Source organism: Mchenga conophoros, linkage group LG22 (assembly GCF_057382185.1).
Source record: "Mchenga conophoros isolate Kocher_MC1m ecotype Shallow Benthic linkage group LG22, M_conophoros_male_GT1.1, whole genome shotgun sequence".
NCBI classification, from domain to species: domain Eukaryota; kingdom Metazoa; phylum Chordata; class Actinopteri; order Cichliformes; family Cichlidae; genus Mchenga; species Mchenga conophoros.
The window spans coordinates 31,402,200-31,426,560 of NC_140546.1; the positions used below are offsets into that span (position 1 = coordinate 31,402,200).

Sequence of the window (24,361 nt, forward strand, 5' to 3'; positions counted from 1 at the left end):
ATAGCAGACCACACGTGGTCTGCTATTTACTAGGGGTGCAACGATACTCGTATCAATATTGAACCGTTCGATACAGTGCTTTTGGTTCGGTACGCATATGTATCGAACAATACAACATTTTTAATTTATTTTATCAACTTTTCTTCTGACGATGCTGTCTGTGTTGAGAGCTCAGTGGATCTGCGCTCGACTACTCCGCCTAGGCAGCACTGTCGAGCGCAGATCCACTGAGCGCAGCGCAAGCTAGCAAGACAGAAGCTAAGCTCCTTGCAACATAGCACATTGAACCCCCCCCACCCTCATTCAGATGTGGCGTTTGGAACTATCTTGGTTTTCATGTGACGTATGACCCTGAAGGTAAGTGTGTCATGGACAAAAGTAAAACAGTATGTCGGATGTGCCACGCAATGCTCAATTACATGGGTGGGAACTACTGCGTTAGCGCAGTTTGCTCGTTAACGTGTTGACCCATCCAGCCCCACGCACGGGGTGATCCGCGGTAGCTCGTTAACGGAGATTTGCCGTGTTGTGGCGTTAACGTCATTTCAGATTAACGCTGACAGCACTAGTGGGAACACAACGAATATGACTGCACATTTACTCCGACATCATCCTAGTGCAAAGACAAGTGGAAGGAGACAAAAACAACAAGCACGCATGCTACAAACTTTACCCGAGTCATTTAGACAGCCGTTAGCACATGATTCTCCTTATGGGGACCTGATATGTTTAATATGCTGCTGAGAATATAGCCCAGAAGAAGCGTATACTGTAGTATAGCTTTTATTTTGGAAAGAGCCATTTCTCTGTAATAAACTCTCTTTTCCAAAGATGAGTGATTTCTCGATCAGATAGAATTATTTTTTTTTATTACTACTTGTTTCAGCAACATTAAATTTAAAAACTGTACGTTTGAGTTAATATATATTTATAATTTTAATAAATGACAAATTAAAAAAGCATGAACATTTTTTTGTATCGAAAAAATATCGAACCATGACACCAAAGTATCGAACCGAACTGTGAATTTTATGTATCGTTGCACCCCTACTATTTACCTTAATCGGTTAATTATTCAATAACTTGTGATCCCATGAAAACATAGTGGTGGTTAGTTAGATGTAGATGCAGCGACAAAGATCCTATACGATTACTCACTGAACTGACTGTACACAGCAGAAAATAAAAAGGAATCTGTTGTCATGGCAAGGTAATATGGTTAAAGTGAAAAACTTTAAACTAATGAAACTGATGTTTAATTCAGTTCCATTTTATTAATCTCAAAGTAAGAGTCGTCATTCCCTATGTACAGGCACTTTATAGGGAATCGTGACAGTGGGAAAGAATAACTCCCTTTTAACAGGAAGAAACCTGGAGCAAAACTAGGGCAAAGGGAAAGGCAGCCATCTGCTGCAATGAGGGGGGGGGGAGACTTTGGTTAGTTTTACTGGAAAGCATTAATCTACAATATAAGACAACAAAATTTACTTTATCTCAGAAGTCTAGCTAGCTACACTATTCCGGCTTACAGTAGTGTTTACAGTACCTCTGTAGTTAGGCTTTCTTTCTACCGACAACATCTGAACTGGTCACTTGTTTGACAGCTCATACCTGATATCTAACAAGGTATAAACCTAAAATTTAACATGCTAAGATATAGCACTTGTTTTTTGGGGGTTTTTTTTTCCTCTGATGTGATCTTGAAGTCATTTTGCTTGGATAACCACTCCTGGTGAGATTGTAGCATTGTGTTAACATGCATCTGCCCTCTTAATTCCTAAGGAAGTAGTAAGAGTGTACTTACTTCTTTGCTGGGCTGTACAGAGCTCAGAATAAATGTTCTTTGTCATGTGACTATGTGTGTTACGACTCCTGATGTAATGCTGTTTAATATGCAAATCTCAGTGTACAGGTACCTCTCCGTGATTGGTGGAACCAGAAGAAGGATCATACGGATTGGCTAACCAGCTGGAGATGGCTCATATGATGACACCGCCATGGACGGCCAGTCATTCATCCTCACCTCATTCCAACCAGCAGACCAGGAGTACAGGAGCATGTAGGGGTGGACTGCCTTTTTGTTTGATTATAGTTTTCTCCTGTTTTTCGTCGTTAGGGAGGCAAGTTGCTTTCATTTAGTTTGATTCTTCTGGTCAGTTAAGTTTGGTAAATCCTCGAGATAGGCTCCTTTTGTTTGTTGTTTTGGCGTTAGGTCCACCCCGAAGCTATAGCCAGCTAGTTCTTTTGTGTCAAATGACCTAATGAATCAACATATTGTAAATAAATCATTATTAAACTACTATTAATGCCACCAATTGTGTGATGTGGCTGCTCGGGGTCTGACGAGGATGGATCACCCTTATGTTGTGGTCTGGCCACCCCTAGACGGGCCATAACAGTGTGTAACATATAGGGCCGAGTTTAATTAAATGAATCAAGATGAGAAAGAAACTCCTAGAAATTCATAAGCAACACGGTGAGTCACAAAAATCAGCAACTGCAATGACAAGACTGCGTAAAAGAGAGTTCCCACTTCTTGCCATTGCAATCTTTTTGTAAATACAGATAGTGGAACACTTCGTAGAGCCCGATTAAATCTATGATTAAAACGGCTGTTGGCTATTTGCCTGTAATTCCATCATGATGTATTTTCCCACAAAATTTTTTTTCTCCTGTTTTGACAGCAGCATATATGGTTCTTCCTATCAACATCAATGACAAACATTTCTGTGTGCTGTCAGTACTTCAGAAGAATAAAATTCTTTTCTACAGGCCAGAACAAGAAACTCAGTCATAAAAGCAGCACAAAAACCAACATATTCCTTTAGAGCATCTAAAATATATTTTACAGAGTACAACTGAGAGCACAGACAGTCTCCAATGCACCATAGAGATACCATTATGCCTGCCCTGACCCAAAATAATGTTTACAACCTTTGCCTACAGGTTTGTCGAAATGCAGTGTAGAAAACAGCTAACTTTGTCAGGGGAAGAGGAACCTAGCAAACAAGTAAGAAACACTTTCTAATCACACAAAAATCACAAAATGCACCAGATTTAGCAATATAAGAACAACTGAGTGTGGGGTCCTTCAGCAATCACACAGTGTAGAGAGCTTAAAGGACAATGTTGGTGGTGGAGAGAGTGTCGGGTGGGCAGAAAATATAAGGAAATCAAAAATAAATAAGGCATTGGACAGAGAGGGTATGGAAAGGCCCAGCGTGGGAGCTGTCATGGCCGGTTAAGTGGACAGGCAGCCCTGCTGGAGCTCTGTTATCTGTCTGCCGCAGAAAGTCAACCAGCAGAGAGGAGGGTATATGAGTGTGCGTGTGTGGGGTTCTGCTCTAAGGCAGGACACACACTGTGAGAAAGCTTTTTATTGCATGTTCTGTGAACAATCTCAGATGAACAGGTCTTTTCATATGGACATCATCAGTTTAATCTTTCCAAGTACTTTTAGCAACTTAAACATCTCTATCTAAATCTAGTTTAATCATATGGATTCTCTGTGGGTTCTTTTTAAATCCATGCCTGCAATTACTGTAACAAAGTATACAATTCCAAAAAGCAGTTACCAGGGCTTGGCCACAGCTCAGAGAGCTGCTAGGGCCAATTCTGAAACTGTATATGCTTTCAAAAAATCAATATTATATCACAGTCTCTAATTACAGCCTGAGGCTTGATGCAGATCTTCATTAATGAGCCTAAATGACACATTAGCAACTGACGTGGGGAAACAGAATACTTCATTACCATACTGATTCTCAGGCAAAACTTCAGATAGCCAATTGTCAGGCTGAATTAACACATGGTTGCTGTGAGCCGTGCTCTTACTTCAGGTGCCAGAGATACTTAATAAGCATGTGTCAGTGTTAATGATCACATGTGCGACAATATCATCTGGAATCATTACAGTGTGCTGCTGTACAGCCACAGAGCTGTCTGTGATGGAAGCGGCACTCACAAAAGAAACATTATTTAACAGGGCAAAGACAGTATCATTAAACGAGGACAGGACTAAATCTGTTTTAATTTTCATTGGGCTGACTCTCGATAAATTACACTGAAGACCTAAGTAGTTGATGAAAATAAGAGCGTGTTGGCCAATAACCATTCTGCATTTAAAGTTGATTATAGTGGCAAACTTCTCTAAGAAGCCTGAAGACTGAGTCTATCCTTTTCTAAGTTTGGGTCTTATTATCTCCCATCTTCTGATTTTGGGGGGGGGGGGGTTGTAGTCTAACATTAATACAGTCTGATAAACAACTAAAATGAATAGGAATACAGTGTGTAAGGTTCCTTGTTTCCATTCTAAGATGAGAGATTTGAACCTTTACGTCATGTCAGAACTTTTGAAATTTTAGTGGTGAGAACATTTGGGTCAAATGTTTGTTATCCAGTTAAAATCCCAGGTCCCTGCAGGACACATCTGTCAATTGAATTTGGGGGCGTGGCTTAACTTTCACAGTGTCATACTGCATTTTTGGACAAAAGATTTCTTGGGACCCTCTAGCGGGAACTGCCAATTAGGGTGCTTTCCTGAGAACTGCATACCTTCTGGGATGTTTTTTCCATTTAGATTTGCACCACCAATAACAAGCTTAAAAAGCCGCCCGGATCAATGTGTCTTTCATGATGACAGTGTTGTTGAAAATTGCAGGCTTGCATACATAAATAGACCAGTGTCAGCTGAGCAACTGATGGGTTCAGTAGTTTTTAAGATTGATTCCTTTTTTCTATTTTTGAAGTACATTTGTTTTACAAACTCTTGCTGGCTGTTTTATATGTCTAAGCAACAAGTAATTAAACAACTGGCTAATTATATCATGAACAAGCTTAATGGTTGCAGCTTATTTGTAACAAAGATCTTTAAAAAACATAAATCGTCCCAAATTTGCACTGAACAAACTACAAGACATCTGGAAAAATGTTCCTTTTATAGACGAGATCAAAGTGGAGATGTCTGACCATAATGCACTGTAGCACGTTTGTCGAAAACCAAACACAGCACATCAGCGCAAACCCTAACCCTAACCCACTGTCAAGCACGGCGGTGGAAGTGTGATGATTTGGGCTATTTTGCAGCTCCTGAGTTACTCCTCTGTCTACCAAAGTATTCTAGAGTCAAATGTGGGGTCATCTCATGCAACAGGATAATCATCTCACACACAGCAGCAGATTTACAACAGAACGTCAGAAGAAGAAAAGAATAAGGGTGTTACAGTGGCTCAAAGTCACTGCCTGGTGTAATAATTTTTTGTTACAGTATTTCGAATGGTGAGCATTCATAAAACGAGCTGCAAGTATTGTAGCGGCTAAGGGTAAGGGTAAAAATGACTTCCAAGCCCTCCAAATGCTGTTAGCTACTCTTTGGTTTCTCCACAAACAAAGCTTTTTGCTCAGGAATTTGACCAAAAAACACATGGAGATACCTCAACTTGTCATCTGAGCTCAACGCCAAAACAGCAGAGCACATATGTATTGTCTAATAACTGTCTGCTTTGTGTTTTGGTAGGGCTCAGTCACTGGGATGTATATATGAGAATACCAATCTTAATAAAATCTTCACAAGCACTTTGACTGAGCTCTAGAAGGTCATTGCTGATACAATTGGGAAAAAGATCTAAGAGTTCAGTACTGCTTTCATCTGCCTTTCTTCTAATCCAAATATTCCCACAATGCTTGCTTTGAGTCTGCTTTCAAGATCCAAGTTTTTAATCCATTGCATCCCCTCATGACTGAATACATAAAGTGGATTCTTTATGAAAATGGCAGATGTACCTCATGCCTTCTGTGGATTTGTTCTGATAGTTGCAGTAGAGCTGCGGTGTACCCAGCATTGCTTCGGTGAAGACTGCCAGGAATCCCAAAGTCTCCACGAACAAAACCGAGTCCAGGAGGAGGTAGGTGATGTACGCTGCCACCAGAGTGAAGGCCAGCACGCACTGCACATAGTCCACAAAACGACTCCATGACCAGAAGTAGTTCCAGTCAAAATCTAAAGGTGCATAACATGAGAGACACAGAAATGAGTTTAAAAATCATTCTTCTAAAAAGATTCATTTAAAAAAATGGTTCCTAATGGTCTAATCCCAACTATGGAAGGCACTTTTATTTATATACTGCTTTTCCAATCTTAAGATGCATCCGTTAAAACCAGAGACTATAAAAAGTCAGTAAATTCATGTGATTACGATTTTAAAAAATTATGCTGGCAACCAATGAGCACACACGATACCAGTGACTGATATTTGACAGGCCAATAAAAACATTCGATGGTTTCCCAGATAACTGGCTCCTGGAATGTTCACTACTGACCAACCGTCAGGCTTCACAGTGATCTGTGATAAGCAATCCTCCATGTTTTGATGCAGCTTTACTGAATACTCAAAGTCCTTCAGACTATTGGCCACATTTAACTATGCATTGATGCAGTGCTTTATTCTGTACACTTCAAGCTCATTATTTATCTCACATCAACATATAGATTAATGCAAACTCCATGCAAAAGGCCCGAGTCGGTGATTTAACCAGGAAATGCTGTTCACCGCACCACCATGCCACCAATGGTCACCACTGGAACCACTGGGTTGATCCTAATTGCTAAGTGCCTAAGCCTAACCAGGTGAGTTAAAATACCTACACCTAATCAGATGGAGTTAAATTAGCCCCTGACCAGGAAGACATGGCCTTCTTTTACTGTGGAGACACTTTCATCTGATGTAATTAAATGAAATTTAAATACATGACCCTAATCAGGTGAATTCAGTTGGATTTACTCTGTTAGGATATTTTTATTGCCAAAATTCTGAAAACAGTACCCCAGAATACGTCATTAAATCGTTGCATTTGGGGTAAATGTTCTTGTAACTTGTAATTTAATTAAAAAAAAGCTTCATCCTCAGTGGATGAGCTCTGCAAACCTTTTAGTAATCTGCACATTAAGTTGTAATATTTCTTGTGTAGAAGGTGTATTTTTCTTATAGGTAGGGCAGAATTTTAACATTCATAATTAAAATCCCAAATGCTTATTACCATTTGGAAATGATGTTCGATTCATCGTTTAATAGTCAAAGGCAATTTTGTGGTGCCAATTTCTTGTTTTCCAGCACTGGAGACAAGGGATCATCTACTAATCCTCTCTGTTTTTATTTATTTATTTATTGAAGCCTCAAGTTGATAAAATCAAACAAACTACTGCTGTTATTTTTTATTTAATTAAATAACTACAAAAATTAATATGTCACAATTCCCTTCTCATAATCAGAACACACACCATGTTACCATGCAACAAATATCTGAGCCGGTCCCCACTGGAATCAGTTCTCATTAAGATTCTTGTAAAACAGAAACATTTTACTTGTGGTCTTGATGAGTGGATGAGGGGGAGGAAGAGAGAATGTGGTGAAAAACTGTGAAAGGAGTGTGTGACGGTCAGCCGAGGTTGTGTTTCTTTTCCGTTGTAGTAATGGGATGAATGGGAATAGAGACACTGATGAATGATTTAAACCCTGTTATCAGTCCCAGTGCCTCTCATGTGCATTCTTGTGTATGTAATTATTAGGTAAAGAATCTGATCACAGCAGCACTGTCTTCCTGTAATAAGCAAACAAGCCAATACTAATCACACTGTTATGTCTCCCGGCTTCATCGCCCAAGACTCAACTTTAACTTAAGGAAACGGTGACATTAATTCAACTTTGCCTATAAAGTCTTTGATGACTAAACACATGCGATATATCGTTATTGTATTAAGGCAGTGAAACCACAACACAAGTAAAAAATTAGGAGAGTGAAAGCTTTAACCATGAAAGTCCAATCATGGCTGAACTCCCACTGCTGCATCGCAAATGCAATTTCTACAAGCAACAAATGTAATCGAGCTGATTTACTTAATCATGTCTAAATGAGGCTTTGCTTATCTAAATGGCACATCTAAGTGCTCCATGAAGACCAACTGCATAGGCCTGTATAGGCCTCCTGAGAAAAGCCTATGAACTGCAGAAGAAAAACAGAAAACAATACCAAATGCCAACCATTGCTTAGCCAAATGCCTGAATTGGACAATCCCTTTCTTTTTTTTCTTTTTTTTTTTAAATTTCACACAGACTTGATAAAATCTGAAGTAAAAGAGTGGGAATGTTTATGACATTTGAGTTTAAGAGTGAATGGATGGTTGTTTCATTACAGAATTAATGGCAACCGATTCTGACATTTCGATGGCATTTCCACATATATTTACGAAACTGTGCCAGAAACCCAGCTCTTTAAAACTGAGCCAATTCAATTGTATCTCTTTGAAAGCAAAGCTAAACAAATACAACAAATGTAATTGAATTCTCAAAGAGCCATTTAAAGCAGGTCATAGCCTGCCAATCCAGCACACACTAAGATTTTACCATGGAAAAAAAAAATCAGTATCCAAGATGGTAACACAATATAGTATTGAACAAAAGGAAAGTGGAGCTTTCAGTGGTACGCTGGAGCATGTACTTACTCCTGTTCTGAGTTTAATTAAGAATACCCACAGACAGCTGTTATGTGTGCTCTAAAGCAGTGTTTATACTGCAGGCGTAGATATCTGGTGTGGTTGTGAAGCCCTGCTTGCAGCTGAGCCAAAGGACTATGAATCTGGGCCAGCCAGCACCAGGCTGGCACTCTGTGATAACAGCCAAATATAGTCAGAAGTGATGAAGGGCAATCAAACATCGTTCAACACCAACCTAGAGCTAAAGCCATCACACCACAAGTACAAAACTGAATATATGGTAGGAACCACATGTGACTGCCGGTAATGAAAACAATGGGTGCCAGTATGGGCTCAAATTGTGGTCATAAATATTTTGTACTTGTAAATCAGGATTTGTATGTGTAAAAAGAATTTGTGTGTGTGTGTAAAAAAGATGTGTATGCGTAAAAAAGATTTGTGTGTGGACTTTGCCAAAAAATAAGTGTCAAACTCTGCACTCAAGTTTCAACTTACAAGTACGAATTTTGACCCTATTTTTCTTCCTTTCATCTGATTGGATAGTTAAATTTGTGATTGACATGACATTGACCAATCAGGGAACAGATGGGTTTGGCTGTCGGAGGGGTGCTTTATGGAGCTTCAGGTCCTTGAAGGGTAATACAGTTTGAAGCTGGAGGAGGATCTCTATATAAATATCCGATAGAAGCTAGGTCACCTAACTTTCAGCAGCTGTTGAAAGGATAAAGTTGTGGTATGTCAGTGGTTAGAAAAACCATTATTACTTTAGGATTAGCTTAACACAAAGTCAGGGCTGACCCGGGACCATTGCTGTGAGTCACAGTGCGCAGCATATAGGTCCTTTCACATCAGACGCAGCATGTGCTGCTAATGCTAACGAAAAGCCAAAGATCCAGAATTTGTTGCACTGGCTGCTGGGCTCTGTGGGTTTTTGCAGCAGTTTAACCTGTACTAGATGCACCTGCTCCTTGTCGTAAAATTCTTCATTTAGGCAATTTCCATCATGCTTTTAACTGAATGAGTTATATATATATATATATATATATATATATATATATATATATATATATATATATATATAAGGGGTGCAACGATACACAAAATTCACGGTTCGGTTCGGTACTTTGGTGTCACGGTTCAATATTTTTTCGATACAAAAAAATGTTCATGCCTTTTTAATTTGTCATTTATTAAAATTATAAATATATATTTTAACTCAAAAGTACAGTTTTTAAATTTAACCCTAACCCTTGTGCGTGTTTTTTATTTTGACAGCGAATGCGCACCTGCGGACCACTTATGTGCAGCCCTGGTTATTTAGCTCGTCATATTGCAGCCACAGAAATTCTTTTGTCCATGAAACCATAAAGCTGCACTTTCTTTTTGCCTTATAGTCTGATTTGTCATAACTTTTCCATTTTGTGGTAAGCTTTTCTTTGGCTGTCTACCAAAATGCACCAGCTCTGCATATGCACTTCAAACAGACTTTAAGCAGACCTCAAAGAATTATGACAGGAATATTTACTTTTCAATGTTGTCTGTAACCAAGTATAATGTCCATGTTCAACTCAGATACATTCCTGTTGTGATAAGTTGCATTTATGGTTTGGAAATGGAACCATCAAGAGTATATGTCCCGATATACATCCTTTACCAGCAGGATGTATATCGGCATGTATTTGGAGAATCCTGACCTTTTATGAGGAAAACTGGCTTCCCTGCAAGATAATCTAAAGAACAAGGGTGGGGTTTTGTTTGATTCCAGATATATCAGGATATATCTTATTCAGGAAATTGAAAAATAAAAAGTGCTTAGTTTGCATGCTCTTCCTGTGTCAGAGTGGATTCTCTCCAGGTACTCTCGCCTCCCACAGTCCAAAGTCATACATGGGGTTAGACATATTGGTGATTCTAAATTGACCGTAGGTGCAAATGAGAAAATAATAATAATAATAAAAATAAAAACGTCAATAAATTCAGCTGCTGTAAGAAACAATTTTCCAAATACAGTATAAATAAAGTATTTTGCATTGCATCACATAACCATTAGTAATTCAAAATTAGCCACAGATGTGAACATGAGTGTGGATGCTCTCTGTTAGTCCTGTGAAAGACTGCATGATACACCAAGTTAAGAAAATGGATGTATAGATGTAATTAATAGGCAGTGGAATGCCTCTCCTATATCAGCTCTTCTGCTACTTAGTAGTAGTGCAGTGTGTAGCCTCACTGTTACCTATACAATCGAGTTAAAACCCCCCAAAAAGAAACCTGAAAGCTGCACTGTGTAAGGCTAATTAATAAAGGTAATTTCATACTGCACCCTAACCTTTTTGAGCCATAACATCATTTGTTCTCTTTCTCGATGTAAATGTGTGAGCACTAATGTATCGACAGGATTTCTTTTTCTTGACTTCTCTCCCAGTTTTCACTGATGTAATGAACCGGGGGCTGGAGAGGCTTTCATTTCATGCCTTAGCATGAAATGAAAGCTTCATTTTTTTCCATCTTGCAACCTGACTGCATGATCACCGATTCTGCAACACCTTTCAAATGAAGACTGTTAACCTTCGCAAATAAAAGGCAAACACTGTGACCGGGACATGCATCTTAACTGTTGTGCAATTTCAGCTTCCTATTTCAGTAAATGCGCTCCTTCACGTCGGTGCTGCCTCGTAATCAGCTTTCAATCATGCATGTGCAATTTCTGGAGACTTATTTGCCTTCAGCACTGAAAAGTAGCAAACATTTTTTAAAAGTAGTCTGTCGGCCCACTTCACAGCGACCACAAATGGATGTTTATTACTGTAGTGTACCTTGGCCATTCCCTACCATACACCCTCTCTTGCTGTGCCACTTGCGTGCCCGGGGGAATTCTTGCCTTCCCCTTTAATCCCCATGCTGTGTGGCAGCCGTTGTGGCATTGTGTGGGAACAGACTGAAGCTGCACACAATAGACTCCCTGCGGTGGCCGAATGTCTCAGTTTGTAGTCCCGCAGGGTTGCGGTACATGTGTAGGAAGGCACGGGTCAGAGCTGGCGATTCCAATCGCTTGTTTACCGGCTGTTTCCTGCCAGCTTCAGTTAGGCCCCAGAAAAGTCTAAGGGGGTAGTTGAAATAATGGCTGTCACTCAAAAGCACCCGTGGGACAAGCGAGAACATTATTATAAAAGACGGTTATAACAACCTGGGAAATTGAACCTGGTTCGCAGCGGGCTTCATTTTCTGAAATTTGGACAGGTAGCTTTTTCACGGTGACTAATAGGCTTTCACTGCCAAGTCACAGCAACTTCCTCCACATTCAGTCTAAAAGTTCAGCTCCTTCCTGCCTGTAGGGAATGGATAACTTCACCTACAGGATAAGGTGATATATTCTAAGCTGCCAAACCCAATGAAGCTATACAGGTGCAGACCCCCATGGGACCAAAATGAGCAATGAGCCATTCCCAGACAATAGAAAGAAATGGAAATCTTTTGTATTGCCATGTACCTCCATAACATCATTAGGCCAACATCTCTGTGATATGGGACCACTGAATCCTTGTGACATAATCACATAACATAACTGTAGTTATTAAATTCTTCACCACATCAGCACAGGGACGCTTTTCTTTTTGTGGGAAAAATGCTACAAAAAGAGACTCCTTTTTACATTTGGACTTTTACTAATTATTATTATTTTTTTTTTTACATCAAAGAAAATCTTAAATTAAAAAAAAGAATTTGGGATTGTATACCATCTGGGTGTAGCCACATGACTGAGAAGGAACATAAAGAACCCAGAACGGCTTGTGTTTCGCCGACTTCATAGAAATACTAAGATATATATTGTGTTTTGCCATGGAGTCTAAAATTGCCTAGTTAATATTACCAGTCCATTTTCTCCAACTCTATTCAGTCTGCAGCACTGTACAGGTGACAGTCATTTTGCAGCAACCCTGTCACTATTTGTGTAGGAATGTGTGGTTGTGACTGGACTCTGAATGAATTTGTGTTTATGTAGACCAGGGGTGTCCAACTCCAGGCCTCGAGGGCCGGTGTCCTGCAGGTTTTAGATGTGTCCTTGATCCAACACAGCTGATTTAAATGGCTAAATGACCTCCTCATGTCTTGTAGTTCTCCAGAGGCCTGATAATGAACTAATCACTTGAGGCCTGGAGTTGGACACCCCTGATGTAGACGTTCTAAAAGTCACCAACACTGATACCCAGCATTCCCTTTACACTGCCAGGTTTCCATTTTCCAGTGTAGTTCACAGTAGGATGTCAGGGAAGTGATCTGCTCATCGCTTTGTCATTAATGGCCAGTCGCTAGTGGACATTGTAGGCTTCTGTTGCCTTGGTACTCTTCTAATGTGTTTAGCATTCACTGATATGTCATATATCTTCTTAGCTCTCACTGGTTGGTGCTTCAGTGGCTTGTCTCAAAGCTCGACCCAGTTCATGTCATCAATGGTTATTCTGTTAGCAGTCATTTGAAGTCTCTTGGTGTTACTGACTTTCAGTGGTCTCTGGTTGCCATGTGACTGCTAGTTGCTTCATGTGTGGATGCGCCTTAAGAAGATGTGTCAGGAAGCAGAATGTTCTTCATCATCAAGTTAATCATGATGATGAGATTCCAAAAGAAAGGACAACACCATCAAAGTAAAGATGGGTTGAAGATAGATACTCAGCTTCTTCATAATAACACCCTGCATATGTAACTTTGTAGCTGATAGCCGAGTAAAAATCAGGAGTTAAAGTAAGTACAAGTACACTGACCCATCTGTTAAAACTGTTGCTAAAGCTTTCGGGTTTCCATACTAAACTAATTTCCCCTGCTCCAACCCTGGAGCTCTGTGTAGATGTGCTGACTGGAACAAATGCAAAAATGTCAGATATTTGCATTCACAGAAGTAATAAAAGGCCTAATATAAAAATCAAATGACTTAGATGACTGAATGGAGCTCAAAACAAATGAAAGTGTGGATGTGACGGAGAGAGCTGCACCCTTTAGGGAACCAACACAGTTCCTGTCATGGTGGAGTAGAGTTTCACATTTTGGTTTCCTTGTTGCCTCCTCTTATAGATCCTCTAAAAAGTTTGACTCAAAAACAAACTTTTGCACTGTCTTCCTGCTTTTTCCCCCCAAATCCTTTTACCTCCATCTGAGTGATTGCCAGCATTTCTGCTTCAGACACAGCCAAATGATCTGATCTTTTAATCTTCTTAAAGGATTGCAGCAGGCAGTCTTGCACATAAATCACACTGAGCTGCTATTACACCAGGACTTAACTTCTCTCTCAAAACTACACATGCCACAACAAAAGACTTACAGTCCAGCACTGACGCACACATATGTGAGTGAGTCTGAGGCACCTGTATATAGAAAGGTTGCAGCTTATCACATTTATTGCAGCTTCCTTTGGGCAGTCCTGGGAAGTTCTATTAAAAGTCACCTACATTTTGTCTGTCTAGGTGCAAATGTCCTGCTGTTTCATGAAGGTGCCTGGTGTGATAATGCTGCTGTGCTCTTATGAGAACAAATGAGGTATTATTGAGGCTCCGAGAACGCAAAGGGAACAAACTGGACAGTCAGACAAATGCACAGGTTGAGAAACTGTCCTGAGGACTAAACAGCACCACAGTGAGTCACTACAGAGCGACATGGTGTGAACCGAATATCTGCTCTCTCTAATGTGTTTGTTCTGTGCCGCAGTTTTGATCTAACAGTCTTTTCTCCCTGTGTATTTTCTCACTTTTTATCGACGGTGGACTACAGCATGCTTGCTCTTGATATTTTCAATAGTGAATCAATGAACAGCAGCAAGGCAGCAAAGCTGCGATCAAAGAACATGGCTTTCTGTCAGCAAGGGTCTAATGACACTTGGCAGAGCTCACTGATCGATGACCATTCAGAGCCCAGCGATGGCAGCTTCCACATGTGGTCAAAGTCACGCAGCAGCAACACACACAGGTCAGAACACACTGAATCAAAGCAGCAATGACGCTAATGAAAAACGATTCTGCGCTCTGACTTTTTCATGACAGGAAAACAGCAATTCTGTCCATGTTGTCTACTGTGCACTACAAACTAAACAGGGAAGTTTGTTCTGTATTCGGACACGCTGAACTAAAAGTGCATGCTGCCTTTTCAATTCGCACATCTATGGTTTCCTTCTGCCATCTAGTGTCCATCGCAAAAACAACAGCCCTCTCTTCATGCTGTGTCCCAATTGAACTGTGTATACCAATTGCAAGTATATACACATTTAAACATATGTATATGACTGTGTACAAATCTTGATTACTTCTCATTTATTAGTATTTTAATTAGAAGGAGCCAGAATTTCTTGTCTTTATAGAAAAGCGGACTTGAGCAATAGTTCTCCAGGCTTTCTGAAAGTTTTTCTTTGAACATTGGCTGCTTATTCCACTCACTTTCTGATCATTTTCAGAGGACTGCTTTTGTTTGCTAGGCCACTTAACATTGACCTATCAATCATTCAAACACAGAAAAGGCACCTAACTAAAATGTGAACTGGTGTTGTGTCTACAGATACCCTAAAGAGAACAAATTGTATCTTTAGGCACTTTGATACCAACATGCTGTTTCCAGAGAAAATAATTTGTTCCCATTTCTTTTATTGAATCTATGAAAAATAAATTTCCATATGTGTTTGCACATTTTGATATATCATAATTTCCATTTTCCTATCAAAATATAAAGAAATGAAGGGTGGCTAAAGTTTTTTAGGCAGGACTCTATATGCCACAGTCGTTTAGACTATTACAAAAGAAGGGCAATTTCTCTCATTAAATGAAAATATCTGGTGATCTTGAAACAATAACAATAAGCAGAGCAAATACTGTGGATTAGCTGGAATCCTAAATTACACAGGAATGTAACAAAATTAATCTTCCTGAAGTCCAACTGGTCTCATCAGTTCCCATGCTTTTTTGGACTGTTGTTAAAAGGAGATGCTACACAGTGGTAAACTGGTAAATGGGGGTTTGTATCTCCTCCTTGGATTCAACCAGACATTTTTCACTTGTTAGACAAATATGTAAATAACCTAAACTATGAAAGCATATATTTTACTTTTTTTTTCTTAAACATTTCACATGCTTCCTATGGTTTATTTTTTAAATAAAATATATGGGTTCAGTTCGGACTGCGTGTCATTTACCTTTATATTAGATTAGCAAAACTGTGACACAAAGAGTGCAGTGGGTCGCCGAGTTGACGATCCACACCATGTCAGAAAAACAAGTATGGAGTAATTCTTTGGTCAACAGAAAAATAAAGAAGTACAAAATATACTTTAAATGTATTAGATAGCGGATACGAGTCTCACCATTTTAATTTAATCCCAAGTAATATGCTGGGATTCGTCAATTCAAATGAGAATATTTGAGTTTACTTTAAATGCAGCTTGACTTGTAAGTTCAGCAACATAAGTCCTGAGTCCTCTTTAAATGTGTCGAGTTCTGTTTGGGTTTACACTGTACTGAAAGTATTGAAGTCAGCCAGTAGGAAGACAGCATTAATTCAAAATCATTAATTAAGCATTAATTAAAAGTCATTAGTGTTTGATTTTGCAGCCTTTCAACAATGTGCTTTACATTACTGTATTAGTCCAGAATAAAAATCAACATGCCGCAGCTGAAAGGTTATTATTCATACACAAAAGTTAATTTTGCTTGTATGCTGGCCCTGAAGTGCGAAACACAAAGACAAATCAGAAAACACGACATTTCAGAAAAAGAAAACAAAATCACAACAACAAAACAAACACAACAACATTTTGTGACTGTGTTTCATGATGCAGTGATTTTCCTTTTTGTCTTTTGCACTTCGTCAAGATCAATTATTGCTTTTCAAAATACATAAACATCACAGTAACATGAGTATATTTCATTGAGTTACTTCATACTGTAACTCAATGACATGAGTACAGTAACTACTGTAAACTAGTGGCAGTATGCAGGTCTAACAGGATTAGCTTCTTTTTCTTCCTACGTTGTTGTGCACTAAGGGCGTGCAGTGAAACATGCTGTAGAGCATCACAACAGTTTCTATAATCGACAAACAGTTAATGTGCTCGATCATTCAAAAACATGCGAGAGAAAGGGGCTCATGCTTCACGTCAACTCATTGGAAACTGTTAGTCGGTGTCAGTTAGTGAGACGGGTGGGCTGTGAATGAGAGCCAGGCAGGGTTATCACCATGCACAAGACACACGGGAGTGGAGATGGGAGAGGCAGATGAACTACGACTGATGTTTCATGACAGACACAGTAAGTACATACCCAGAAAGAGCCTCTTAGGGATTCTGACCTCCTCGTCCTTAATGTCTGTGGCTACAGACAAAAAAAACAAAAAATATATAGACAAAAAGAAAAAAATAGAGCTTGGTTTTCTTCAGCAAAGCTGGAGTTGATCTTTGTCAAATTACAGAACTCACTGATTCTGTGATTTGTTACACCAGTGATCTGTGAGGTTAGGAGTGTTCCCACCTGCTTAGCTTCCTCAGATGCATAACCTTTATAGCTAATAAACAATCAATAAAATTTTGAGTTCAGTAATGTAACTTAATTCAAGGTGTTTTAATCCACAAATCTGGTGACATCTGCAAAGTCCAAAGTTCTATTTTTCCAATCGTCTTACATTCCTTTTACTTTATTTGTTTTAGCATTTATTGCACTAAGCTTGCTCATCTTCACAGCTTCTGCTGCACAGTTTTTGTTCCATAGGAAGACATAAAATAGCCTTCGTCATGTTATTCTTTAAACGTAGCCGTTACTACCAAAGGATACATAAAAGCTCCATAAAAGCATATTTCACACACAAACCTATTAGCCAGACCTTGGAATGAGCCGACATCTGGCTTAGTGAGGACGATGTTTATCTGTAGTGTCACATGTACCTGACACGGGCTTAATATTTCAAGATGGTGTGATGCAGAGCTGTGACGCTTTCAAACTTTTCAGTTATATTTTCAATAACAAATATTTCTTTAGCTTCCCCACACAAAACAAAACACAAACAAACGCACACATACACACACATTTATAGGAACATGTGATGTTGGGAAAATTATTTTAAACATTGCTTTCACCTCTGAACCAGTTTGGATTCAGGAGACAGACACGCTCTTTGCTTTTAAGATTAAGCTAAAAATTAAAACTTTCCTTTTTTCAATATATAGTTGAGGCTGGATCAGGTGACCCTGAACCATCACTTAGTTGTGATGCAGTTGGCCTAGGCTGCTGGGAGCTTCCTGGTGTTTCTTCTTCACTCCCTTTCACTCTCTGTGTTTATACACCACTCTGCATTTAATCATTCGCATTAATCACTTCCACAATGGAAAACAGCCGCCCCCTCACCCCCCAACTGGTCGCAGCAAATGGCCGCCCCGCACTGACCCTGATTCTGCCAGAGGGTTCATCCTGTCAAAAGGAAGTTTTTCCATCCCACTGTCACCTAATGCTTGCTCCTAGGGTGTCGTCTGACCGTACTGTGTCTCAAAACTTCTAAAAAAAACCCAAAAAAGAGTTTACAGTACAGTCGATGGCCACGACCCAAGCATTGCAGACCAAAGATGAAAGAGAGCAGCGCGATATAATCTACCAGAGTATTTGTGTCTTTTCATTTAAATGAATATGCTTGGCATGATGTGTATTTATTGATCAAGTTAACGTTGACTGGTAACATTTTAATTGCGTGACTACAATTATAAAGTTCACAATGCTGAGAAAATGAACCCTGTAGTCTCCAATGTATTTGTTCCTTCAATTTTGCAGATAAACTCACTATACAGTCCTCCGGGTTACAGGAAGCAGTGAATGATTGTGGATTAAATACACACATTTGTACAAAAACTGAAAAATAAAGCCTTTAGCCCTGACTTCAGTATTTAAGCTAAGCCTAACAATCTAATCTAACTCAGCAGTTACATTTTTTTTTTTTTTACTTTGTTTTTCACATCTTAGGTTTACTTCACTGGAAGTTTGGAATTTCTATGACAGTTGCTGCTTGGTGTAGACACTTAAACATGAAGCTACACTGTCCTACTGAGGCAAAATGCACTAACTACACATTTGGCCAAAATACAAAAAAAACCTGGCACTAAACGGTCCCTCTGTCTCTCTCTGTGTGCTGTTCACTGAGTGAATGATCAGTGACTGACGGAGACCAGCTGTGGAAGAGAAGAGACAGACAAGAGACTTCCTGTTGTTTCAAACGTCCTCTGTGTGATCATTTTAGATGTCAGATAGCAGAATCACAGGACAGCTATTGTTTTTCTCGTGTTTTGCAATCAGACATGAGTCTGAAGCTTCAGTTAAAGTAACAAAGCTCAAAAATGTCATTACATTTAGTAAAATTAACAATCTATCCTAAAGGCTGATGGATAAAACTTGTTTTACTGCACTGCACTTCCTGACATATGCTCCAGTTATATTGACAGGCTGATGGTATTGGCCGGTATTAGCTTTTGCTAATTATCAGCATTTATAACAACTGAGAAATGAACCAAAAAAAAGTTGACAGGAGAAACATTGTGTTGATGTTGCACAGTTTGTCCACCAGAGGGCAACTGTCCTGTTAGCAACAGCATTTCAAATGCCACAACCAGCTGATCCTGTGCATTTAAACTGTACTGTTGTGCTGTTTTAGCACTGACTCATAAAGATAGAAGTACACAATACGAATTTTAAGCAAACCTGTCTATGTATATTCGCTGAAGTATCAGATTTTAGAGTCGCCAACTATTGTTATCGACTTAAAAAGAAATGTGTGAGGCTCTGATTATAAAACAGTGTCTCCATGTTTTCCTTTTACACAGGATTATATTTAATCCTGCCCACGCTAGTTTAACTGATACTCTCCCATTATCTGACATTGAGCCTCTTCATATTAGCAGCCAGGTTTAGTCAAATTTCCTCAAAGTAAGCAGGAACTTGTAGCATGCCCAGCACGGCGTATCAGACAACAAAGGGCAGCTGTTTGTGTTTGTTTACAAAGGGATAAATGTCACAAAACAGAATCAAGCATTTCCCTGTGTGGGTTATGAATAACTTTATGACAAACATTACAAAATGTAATCACCTTAATGTCAGTAATCAGCCTGGAAAGTTTCATGGTTAGTAATATATTTTACCCCATCATCCTATATCACTTATTTGAACTAAGCGCAATATAAAACCAGCTTCAGAAAGCTTATTTTATATAGTTTTAGAAAGAAAAACCTGCACAGGAGATCACAGGCAACAATCACCAGCCTCTCACACACTCACACACTCACACACACTAATCTGAGCCTTATCTGCACGGTAAAGTGGCACCGCCTGGGTGTTCTGACCTAAGAAGGAGCGCCTCTTCGTGCTGAGTTCAGTGGCCATGCGGACGTTGGTGCACAGGTTCAGCATGATGAGCATTGTGCAGATCATGATGATGCTCTGCCACAGCAGCAGCGTCTCAAAGTAGCGTCCAAATCTAAAGAAGAAGAAAACAATATGTGGATTTTAAGATTTCATATTTACCCTATGGTTCTCTAACCCATTTGCTGGTCACCAGACCTTCAAGGGGACCTATTACACTCATTCCTAAGTGCATATTACACCATATTCATTCAAATCATTGAATTCTAATCACATCTAAGGCCACAGGTGTATAAAATCAAGAGGCTAGATATGCCGAAGGAACGGGTCGTTCTTAGGAGCTCAGTGAACTCCAGTGTAGTACACTGATAGGATACCGCCTGTGTAACATGTCCAGCTGTAAAATTTTCCTGAGCTTTTAGTGGTTTTATAACAAAAAGGAAGCGAATGACAGCAACTCAGCCATGAAGTGGCAGGCAATGTAAAATCACAGAGCGGGGTCAGCAGATGCTGAGGGGCATAGTGTGTAGAGTCGTTACAGACCTCCAAAACTCATGTGGTCTTTGGATCAGCTCAAGAACATTTCATGGAGAGCTCCACAGAATGGGTTTCCATGGCCCAGCAGCTGCATCCAAGCCTTACATCAACAAGCACAATGCAAAGCCTTGGATGCAGTGGTGTAAAGGACACCACTGGATCCTAGAGCAGTAAGGTCTCTGGAGTGACAAATCACATTTGTCTTTCTGACAACCTGGTGGACGAGTCTGGGTTTGGCGGTTGCCAGCAGACCGATACTTGTCTGACTCCAGTGTACCAAATGTAAAGTTCAGTGGAGGAGGGATTATAGTGTGGGGTTGTTTTCCAGGAGTTGGGCTTGGGCCCTTAGCTCCAGCAAAAGGAACTCTTACTGCTTCAGCATACCAAGGATAAGCGGTGTGGAAAAGGTGTGGAAGAACTTGGCTGACCTCAACCTGACAGAATACCTCTGGGATGACTTAGACGGAGACTGTGGGCCAGGTTTTATTGTCCAACATCAGCATCTGCACTCAAAAATGTGGTTCTGGAAGGATGATCATAAACTTCTATAGACACACTCCTAAACCATGTGGAAAGCCTTCCTAGAAGAGTTGCTATTGGTGCAAAGAGTGGGCAAAATCATATTAAACTCTATGGATTAAGAATGGGGCGTCACTTACGTTTATATGCGTGTGAAGGCAGACGAGCAAATACTTTTGGCAATACAGTGTATTAATGCTTGGACTCTAATAGAGTAGCTTTGCATGATTAAAGCTACTTTTAGCTGCTCACTTATTCACACAGGGTTGCCACAGCGCTGCATACTTAACCTGTTGGATTTTTAAACCAGGTGCTCTTCCTGACACAACCGCCAAGGGATCTGTATCTCATCCTGGGACTGAACCAGGAAACTTTTGCTTGTTAGGCAAACATGCAAACTACTGCACTACAGAGCCACAATGCACGGCTCTTATCGTAAACTGTGTATTTTTGTGCCTCGGGTTATCCACATTATATGTACAAGTCTCTACATCATTATTTCTGTGGCCTCATTTAATATCCACCATTATAACGACTGTATAAAAAAATAAAAGGAAAAGCGAGTCTTGTCTGCTATAAGTTGAATACTGTTCAGAGGTAAACTACAGTCTGGTGTTTAACAGTAACCAGCAGACTGTTTGCAGTGCATTCAACCCAGCAGGCCGCTTTTCCTCTATGAGTCGGTTAACATGCAGTGTAAGAGGATCTCTTTTTTTAAAAAGCTGAATATAAGAGAATATCCGAAGCCCCCCATAACAACCTCACAAGCTCTCAAAGGATGTGAGAGTCTGTTACCTGAAGAGTATCCTCAGGATGTTTGCCACCAGCAGCACCAGGCATACGTAGGTGGAGAAGCCCTCTGCATTCTGGGTCAGGCGGATGTCTCTGTACTGGGGGATGTAGGGCACCACCCCACCGAACACCATGGCACCGGCAGCGACCCACGCCACCAGGTTGTTAAACACGGTGAGGATCTGGTCAAACAACTCATCTTCCATGCTGTTCGTCGGCGGAATAAGCGAAGAGACGTCAGCTGGCTGTCAGTGGCTCTAGAGACTATTTTTGGCTGTTGATCCTCCTCCGGTTCCTCGATGTGGCTTTGAGATCGGGAGAGAAGCATCCGTGTTTTCCACGCATGACTGAGAAACAGCAGCTAATGCCACGCCATCATAAACAGAGCAATGAAGCACAAACGACGTATCCGGGGCTGACGTTACAATAGCGGAAACAATGAGCAGTAAACAATGAGCTTCCGTACAAAAGCAGCGGTTGTGCAGTCACTGCAGTACGGTCATTTACTCTGCGTTTCCCATTTCCTTGACTCAACACTGCTGATGCTTGTGAGCGTTTTAGCACGGGCTGAACTTAAGTCGTTATAGGAAACACACGACTCTCCTGAAAATGTATAAAAAGCCCCTGAAATGAAACAGCATTTTTTGTTTGCGGTGTCCCTACATCACCATTGTTTCTTCTTCGCTGTCCTGCCCGTCTGTAATGTTTCCCAACACTTCCTGGAACGTCTCACGTCACGCGCTCAATCAAAGATTATTCAACTTGATCAAGAGAGTTCACACACAGGCAAACTGTATGTGGCTAGCTATCTAGCAGGTTAGCTAAAAAAAATAATAGAAAGAATAAAAAAAAGAAAATAAATAAATAAATAAAAGAAAGAATTTTAACATATAGTTTGTGTCAGCTGTTTGGCAGAACGTGAATGTTATGGTAATTTTGGGCTCTGACTCTGTAGCTACGTAGAAATAAGCTTCAAAAGTAAGTAAGTAAGTAAAGTTTATTTATATAGCACCTTTCACAGACATATGTCACAAAGTGCTTTACAAGATAAAAACATAATACAGTTATAAAATACATCATAAATACCCTGGTCTAATTAAAAGCTTTTTGAAATAAAAATGTCTTTAGCTGCTTTTTGAAGGTCTCCACTGAGTCCAAACCCTGTAGAAATAGGGGAAGTGCATTCCAGAGTCTGGGTGCAACAGCTTGCAAAGATTGGTCCCCTCGGGTTTTAAAACGAGTGTGGGGGACCACTAAAAGGTTTTGGTTTGATGACCTCAGGTTACATAAGCCTCTGAAATTGAGGATTAAAAAATTTAGGCCCTCACTTCAACCTGGACTGCTCATAAAAAAACAGGTTAGCACCAGGAAAACCAACCAGTTTCAGTCTATTCTGCCACGAACACGACAGAATTATGCCAGAAACTTTTTGATGGCTACCAAAAACATCTGATTGAGGTGCAACATGAGGAACATGAGGTCAGGAGGAGACTGAGAGCCAGTGGTCAAACTCTGTGCAGACCAACTGCCAGGCATCCTCACCAGCCTGCTCAGCCTCTCCCTGACTCATGCCACTGTCCCCACTTGTCTGAAGGCCTCCACCATCATTCCCATCCCCAAAAAGACTGGAATAGAAAGCCTCAATGACCACAGACCTATACCTCTCACGTCTGTAGTCATGAAGTGTCTCAGCACATCAGAGACTACCTACTTCCCTCTCTTGACCCCCACAAGTTTGCTTACAGAGCAAATCGGTCCATGGAGGATGCCATCACCATCACCCTTCACAGAGCAGCGGGAAATCTGGAGAATGGGTAGAGCTACGTGAGGATGCTTTACGTGGATTACAGCTCAGCGTTCAACACCATAATACCAGACATCCTTACTACCAAACTAGACCACCTTCAGAACCCCCTGCTACTTGCTCCTGGATCAAAGACCTCCTCAAAAACCAGCCTCGGTCAGTCAGACGGATCTCTGATCAATCTCTGATGGAGATGAGACAGTGTAGAGGTAGAGATATTTCTCACTGGTGCTCAGAAAACAACCTGAAACTAAGCATCTTTAAAGCAACAGAACTTATTGTGAACTTCAGGAGGCACAGACAGGTTCTCTCCACTCTCATTATAAATGGTGAGTGTGTTTATTCTGTCTCTATCTTCAGGTTTCTGGGCACCTACATCTCTGGCGATCTCACCTGGGCAAAGGAAGAATAACCTGTACCAGAAGCTGCTGTTGGCCTTCTATCGCTCCTCGGTGCACTGCGTGCTCTCCTACTGCCTGGGTGTTTGGTACGCAGGGGGCACAAATGATAACATTACGTTATCATTAACGTTACAAAGCACTAACACATTCACATTCAGAAGAGATCCAGGGTCAGCGCTGGGCAGTCTGCCTCAGCTTTTTAGGGGGTGAACTAGGGGAAAGAGATGAAAGAAAAGGGGAGCAGAACAAAGAACAAAGATGCTCAATGAGCTTCACAGACACAAGCTGCAGTGGACAGTTTTAATTATTTCTATCACTTGCTAACAGCAGTAAGAAACATTTTCGCTTTCACAAATCTCTAACGCAGTTCTCAGTGTGCATCATACAGCTACAACTACAGCCCCCCACCCACAGTCTTTGCCCCGAGAACACTAAGCAGGTTAATCCGGCCCTGCTG

General features: G+C 40.4%; 1 protein-coding gene across 2 annotated transcripts in view; it reads right to left on the minus strand.

Annotated features, from left to right (window-relative positions):
• slc66a2 (solute carrier family 66 member 2) overlaps window positions 1-22,846 on the minus strand; it is a 35,830-nt gene extending 12,984 nt beyond the window's left edge. The window contains exons 1-4 of one of the 2 annotated variants that reach the window (XM_085262375.1): window positions 21,703-22,846; window positions 19,833-19,966; window positions 16,780-16,830; window positions 5,782-5,998 (exon numbers count right to left, since the gene is read on the minus strand). In XM_085262375.1, coding sequence (XP_085118501.1) covers window positions 5,782-5,998; window positions 16,780-16,830; window positions 19,833-19,966; window positions 21,703-21,905 — 605 coding nt within the window. In that variant the 5' untranslated portion in view covers window positions 21,906-22,846. The remainder of the gene's footprint in view (window positions 1-5,781; window positions 5,999-16,779; window positions 16,831-19,832; window positions 19,967-21,702) is intronic. The other variant, XM_085262376.1, reaches the window with a different exon arrangement.
• Window positions 22,847-24,361: the final 1,515 nt, after the last annotated feature.